Source organism: Callorhinus ursinus, unplaced genomic scaffold (genome assembly GCF_003265705.2).
Source record: "Callorhinus ursinus isolate GAN/ISIS: 27379988/994484 unplaced genomic scaffold, GSC_fseal_2.0 scaffold18, whole genome shotgun sequence".
Taxonomy (NCBI): Eukaryota; Metazoa; Chordata; class Mammalia; order Carnivora; family Otariidae; genus Callorhinus; species Callorhinus ursinus.
The window spans coordinates 35639462-35645306 of NW_027397080.1; the positions used below are offsets into that span (position 1 = coordinate 35639462).

At 63.7% G+C, this 5845-nt stretch overlaps 1 protein-coding gene across 7 annotated transcripts; it reads right to left on the bottom strand.

The window, feature by feature from the left end:
• Positions 1 to 346: 346 nt before the first annotated feature.
• On the bottom strand, positions 347 to 5700 carry TNFRSF14 (TNF receptor superfamily member 14). 7 transcript variants are annotated; one of them, XM_073903473.1, is made up of 7 exons: positions 5167 to 5700; positions 4573 to 4728; positions 3377 to 3853; positions 3138 to 3228; positions 2191 to 2351; positions 1189 to 1312; positions 347 to 897 (listed from the first exon to the last, which is right to left on the bottom strand). In XM_073903473.1, exons 1-7 carry the CDS (start codon positions 5228 to 5230, stop codon positions 783 to 785), a joined length of 1188 nt encoding a protein of 395 aa, XP_073759574.1. In that variant the 5' UTR covers positions 5231 to 5700; the 3' UTR covers positions 347 to 782. The 7 variants fall into 7 exon arrangements, with proteins under 7 accessions (XP_073759574.1, XP_073759575.1, XP_073759576.1 ...); XM_073903474.1 differs by having other exon boundaries at positions 4573 to 4698; positions 5167 to 5695; XM_073903475.1 differs by having other exon boundaries at positions 4573 to 4623; positions 5167 to 5694.
• Positions 5701 to 5845: the final 145 nt, after the last annotated feature.

The window sequence follows — 5845 nt, forward strand, 5'->3', positions numbered from 1 at the left end:
CTCATTGTCACTGGGATGTGACTGGGTTGAGGATTCTCAGGGACAGAGTAGGAACTGTGGCTCAGAAACGAGTTGAAGGGCGTCTTGTAAGACAAATCTGGGACCGTGTGAGCGCCCAGAATTATGACAGTAACGTATTAGAACGCACTGTTGAAATAGGAAGCATGAGGCACCGCGTGACGGGGCTAAAGGGCACAGGGAAGCTCTGTCCACGGATGCTGACTCGCCGGCACGCGGAGGAGGGGGGTCACACCACCAACTGGAAACCCTCAAAACACGCTGTTCAGGCAACACTCATCAGTGGGTGGAAGTTTCAGGAGAAACAGGATATTCACATACTCTCAAAGCATCTGTAAAGTATATTTTTAATGGCAAATTAAAAAACAATTTTGATTTGTTGAGCAAACCAATTCCATTTAGAAATCATTCCTATTGTTCATTCATATCATGGCGCATTTGTGGTCCGTCCGTGTCATCTCAGCCATGAGGTAGGTGCTAGCAGGCCCATCCTACAGATGGGCAAGCTGAGGCTCAGAGGGCTAGGGGGTGGGCAGGCTTGGAGCCAAGAGAGGCTTGTGACCATGTCCTCAGGAGGACAGCATAGAGGTGAGTGGAGGGCTCTGGGCCCCTAATGAAATGGACAGGAGATGTGCGGGGTCCCCAGGACCCCTGAGCAGTGGCCGGTCTTCCTGTGCTGGGTAGAGTGTGAAGCGAGCCCAGAGACGGTCCACATTCTGCCCATGGGGGCCTGGCAGCTTCTAGCAGGCACAGCCCAAGACGGCTCAGGCACTTGCCTCTTGGAGCCATCGATCTGTGAGGGGGTCATTCCCTCCTGGGGGACACGGACGCTGTCTCCTCCATAGCCACTGTGGTGACATCCGGTGGGGCCGGCGGGACCTGGATGGACAGACCCAGCATCCCCTTCTGTGATGGGACTGGCGCCTCACTAGCGCCTTCTGGGCTGGAATTTAAGTGTCTTTCTTGGTGAGCCTGGCCGCCCTGTGTCCAGCCGGGGGGCCGTGTAGTGCTCAGGGTCATTGGGTGTCTAAGGCGAGGACTGAGGCCTCCCTTCCCAAGTTGGCTTGGCCTTACACTAAGGACTCAGGGCCCTCCGAGAACTGGGGCCCCCACCCACCCAACAGCATCACCTCCAGTGGGTTGGGGGCGGGTGGGAACGGTCAGTAATACCTGGTGAAACAATCTCGCCTTGGTGGATCCCCCTGCAAAACAGAGACACTGTCACAGTGACGGGGGCTGGAGGGACCCGAGCTCCGGCTTCTCCCGCTGTGGCTTTCCCTGAGAGAAGGACCCTCTGGGGGACAGGCCAAACCCATGTAGACAAGACTCCTTGCTGGACTTGTCCAGCAGAGGGCCCAGGACATGGGCCAACATGGGGCACCTCCTGCCTGAGTCCCCAGCTGCCAAAGCCTGTCCCTAACTCACTCCAGTGATGGTCATCCAGGGAAAGGGAGTGAGCACTTCACAGAGGAGGGTCCCCCACGCCTCAGGGAGCAGGTACCCCAGAATCGCTCAGAGCCTGGGACCCTGAGACCTGCCTGCAGCCTGGGGGCCCCGGTGTGAGGACCCAGGACACATTAGCTGACAGTAGCCCGAGAAGGTGGGCGACCGTCCCCATCTGGACTTCTTTGCTGAGTGCCTGCTCCCTGACGGGCATGCCCGGGGCTCCCCAAAGGCCAGAGCTGGGTCTACAGGGTTGGGGCCTGGCCCAGATGTGGAGCCCACAGCAGGCGGGTCAGTGGGCAGGGGCGGAATGGATGAATGCTATGTGGCCTCGTGGGGGCACTCGGCCTCGCCCGTGGAGGCCTACTGCTGCCCCTCCAACCGCCCCCCCGTGCTCCCCCACCTGTCTGCAGCCTGCCCGGTGCTTCTCTGCCCCTGAGGGCAGACGGGGACTGGGGGTCCGTGGTGGGGAGTGAGCATGGGGGCGGCAGGGGGGTCCCGGAGCAGGGGGCCCTGTCCTCCCGGCCCTCCGCCCCCAGAGATCCCATGACATCAGGACTCCCACTCAGTGGGAAGCTCACATCCCCAGGCCGGCACAGACCCCCTGAGAGGAGCCAAGGAGTCCTGGAGACACTCGTGCCGGCCGCCTCCCCCGCCACTTAGAGGGAGAGAGCGGGGAGACACCATTGCTGGGCCCCAAGCCCTGATGGGACCCAGCACCGTGCTCACTAGGCGACCGTCGGTTTTTCATCCTCACCCCGAGGACTGTGAGGACACAGAGCCCCACTAAGATGAGACTGCTCACAAAAACATAAAGGCCCCAGGACGAACACGTGACATCTGAGCTGCTGGTCCCAGGGTCAGCTTGTGTCTCGAAAGGGCCGCTACACCTAGGAGAGAGAGCAGCCGGGAGGGTCCGGGGCAGCTCGGGCGCGGGGTCCGGCGCTCAGAGCCGGGAGGGCCCGGGGCACAGCCCGCTCCGGTGGCTCCGGGTGGGAGCTCGGGTCTGGCCTCCTTTCAGGCCTCACCACTACAGGCAGACGGAGGGAGGGAAGGAAGAGGTGGGTAAACAGGGATGCCCAGGGAGAGGGGCGGGGACGGGGTCCGAGGAGACAGGGCAGAGAGAGCCCTGGTCAGGGGGGCGCAACCTCAGAGCCAGTGTGGCAGACAGAGGAGAGGGACAACAGGCAGGATGGCGGAAGAGAGAACCCGTTCCGTCCCCACGACGTCGGCCACATCTAGTCACCCCAGGCTCTCCCCAGGACCCGGGGATGGGCATTCAGGGGGTTCTGTCACAGGAAGAACAAGGTCCTCACTTTGAGAACCTCCCTGACAGCCTTCCTCTGACTCTAGATTCACTGGGAGCCCCCCACAGCCCTGGCATCTGGGGACACCCCAGAACCACAGGGGCCCCAGGAATCGGGCATCAGCTCCCTCCAGATCTGCCCCAGGAGAGAAGATCCATCCTTGGCCTCCAGGAAGCTCGCATCAGCTACCGTGATAGGGGGCGTGAGCCACGGGGTCCACCAGCTTCTCTCCTGGAGGCCGGCACGTGATGGGGAGCAGCAGAGGGGGATCCCTGGAGTTTCCACTGGAGGAGGGCCCTTATCTGCCAGGGGAGCATGGAGGAGCCCCTCCTGGGGACATGGGGCTGAAACCACCCCAGGATCACCTACGTGCTCCAGGGCTGGCACTCCTCCAGGGTCCCACTGGCTGAGAAGGTCCCGGGAGGGCAGTCTTCACACACCCTGTCGTGCCACTCGGTGCCTAAGAAATGAGAGGGCTGGGCAGAGGGGAGCAGGGGCCCAGGCCAGGAGAGAAGCTGGGTCTGGGGTCTGTCTCTTCAGGGGGTGCCGCTCAGCTCTGCCGCTGAGCAGAGACCAGGGAGTCGGGGCGCCCAGGGTCTGCAGCTCACCTCCGGCCCGCACCCTCTGGCCAGGTCTGCAGAGTGTGTGCGGACGGCACTCGGCACAGTCGCCCCCATTCTCACTGACGCAGAAGTGGTCCCGGTCACAGACGCACACGGTATTCTGTCTTCGGGAGCACTCCTGCCTGGTCACCAGGCCCATGGCTGGGACCCAAGAGAAGGAGCTGAGAGCAGCCGTACGGGCTCCTATGGCCAGTGCTGAGCGCCCCGTCCCAGGAGGAGACCAAGCAGAGGCTTGGACAGCAGCCGCAGGCCTCTGGGCTCCTGCCGGGGGCCTGGGGACAGGTTGGTGACCGGCCCCCCAGCCCAGCTTTGCAGCCTGGTGTGTGTGTCTGGGTCCAGCTGTGCTCCTGCCCGAGGACCGGGCCAAGTGTATGCCCTGCCCAGCCTGACCCGGGCCTGTTCCTGCTGGGCACAGGGTGTGTCCCTTGGGGCTCTGAGGGACCTGAGCCGCAGCACCAGGGGCTGGAAAAGGAGCAGGGGCCAGCTGTCAGGACGGTGGTGGAAGGGTGTCCTCAGGAGAGGAGCCGACTGATGGGGAAACAGCCTTGTCCCCGCGGGGCCCACACAGGAAGCGAGAACCACAGTCAACCATGGGGCAGTCCCTGAAGGCAGGTCCCAGCCCTAGGCCACCCACACCTGAAGCTGCCCCACCTCGGGCAGGGTCCCATGCTGCAAGCAGGCTAGGCAGAGGGCAGCGACGGAACGAGCTGGCAGTGGGGGCGGGGTCGTGCTGGGCCTGGGCTCACCCCCGAGCCCCTGCTGAGGGACAGGCTCGTCTGCCATCTGTACCTCAACCTCAGCCCGATAAAACAGGTGCCTTCTTCAGGGCATCGAGGATCTGTGGGTGAGCCCGAGGCTCCAAGCCCTCACCCCCACCTGGCTGGACCCAAAAGCACTGCAGCCTTCTCCTGGGTCCTGCCTTTCCTCCTGGGGTCCCTCCAGCCCAGACCACCTGGCAGGAAGAAGGCGAGGGTCCGAGTGCTGGGCCATGAGTAGGGGCCCTCAGGGGTGTGGTGTGGGGGCTGCAGTCCTGAGACCCTGCACACTGTGGGTGGACAAGGCCCAGTCCCCCAGGCCCAGCAGGTGGGGCAAGGCACAGCCGGTCCTGGCCCTGTGGGTGCACCGCTGCAGCAGGACGTGGGGCCCGAGTGGGATGTGGCGGCTATGGCCAGGGCCCTTACCTGGGTCACACACTCGGCACTGCAGACACTCGCTCAGGCCATTTAGGTGGGCTGTGTAGGTCCCGGGGTCACAGGGAACACACAGCGTGCCAGTCAGCTCCCCACAGGTCTCCTTCACCCGGTAACCTGTGCCCAAAGCGGCTGTGTCACTTGGGCCTGGGGAGAGCCCTGTGGGCGCTCACCCGACCTGCTGCCAGGACACCCCCCACCCCCGGACACTGAAAGGCACCTGAGCTGTGCTCCACACGGCACATCTTGTCCTGCTGCCTCTCACCAGGGAGCCAGCTCTGGCAGGGGGTCGGGGGGAGTGGGAATGTCCTGGTGCATGTGGGCATGACTGTGCCCCATGCCGGCTCTGGGCCCCAGCTTCTGGCCATAAATGGGCCGGCTGGGTCCCCAGACCACATCCCTGTGCACTGCAGCTGAGAGGGTCTTGGGAGGAAGAGTCAAAGCTGGGGGTGGGGGGAGGCACTCAGCCCTCCCCTGTTTGTGCCCCTGCCCCCGGGGGGTTCAGATGGCCCCAGGGAGTGGAGCATGAGCTGAGGTATTGGCCCCAGGCAGGGAAGGGGTGGGTCCCCCCAGAGATGCACGTACCTGGGCTGCACTTGGGACAGCATTCGGACCCTACTGGGTACTCTTCCTCTTTGCACGGGGCCATGGCCAGGGCACAGGGGAGGGACCCCAGGAGGAGCAGGTACAGGGCCTGCAGGAGACAGGATCCGCATGGAGGAGAGCAGTTGCCAGGGCGGCCCCTGGGGCCTCAGGCTCACCCTCTGTGAAATGGGGCAGCAACAGCCCTTGGGGAACCACAGGGCCAGAGCAGGGATGGCTGGAGGAGTCACCGGCCCAGCAGGGGACACAGGTGGCTCTGGGCCTGGGGGTGAGGGGGGCTATCCGGGGAACCTGGTTCCAGTGTGGGAGCAGCTGGCCCAGCAGGCCCAGCAGGGTCATGGAACCGCCCTCTGTGCACAAGTAAGGAGTTATCTTATCAACTATCAGCCAGGCTGCAGGCGGAGGGTGGAGGAGATGGGTGGGGTTCCCTGACCGCCTGCTTTCCAAGAGCAGCCTCCTGCCGTGTGGGGCTGTCCTGCGGGCCCTGAAAAGGGTGGCAGGAGAAGGGTGTCCTAAGAGGACAGGAGCACTTCCCTGGCTGGTGGGTATGACTTCCTGCCACTCTACTCCCCCACCCTCGGGGACCAGGGGACTGGGTGCCAGGGGCTGGCTCAGCCCAGAGGGACAGTGCTGGGAGACAAAAGCCCACGTGAGACAGGAA

Bases quoted from the DNA above. Each gene is read 5' to 3' on its own strand.
- TNFRSF14 (XM_073903473.1), bottom strand. From the start codon at position 5,230: ATGGCCCCGTGCAAAGAGGAAGAGTACCCAGTAGGGTCCGAATGCTGT. The intron at 4,729-5,166 runs GTACGTGCATCT...GGCTCTCCCCAG, and splicing joins CTGTCCCAAGTGCAGCCCAG to GCCCAAGTGACACAGCCGCT. The intron at 3,854-4,572 runs GTAAGGGCCCTG...CTCCTTTTCCAG, and splicing joins GTGCCGAGTGTGTGACCCAG to CCCCTGGTGCTGCGGCTCAG.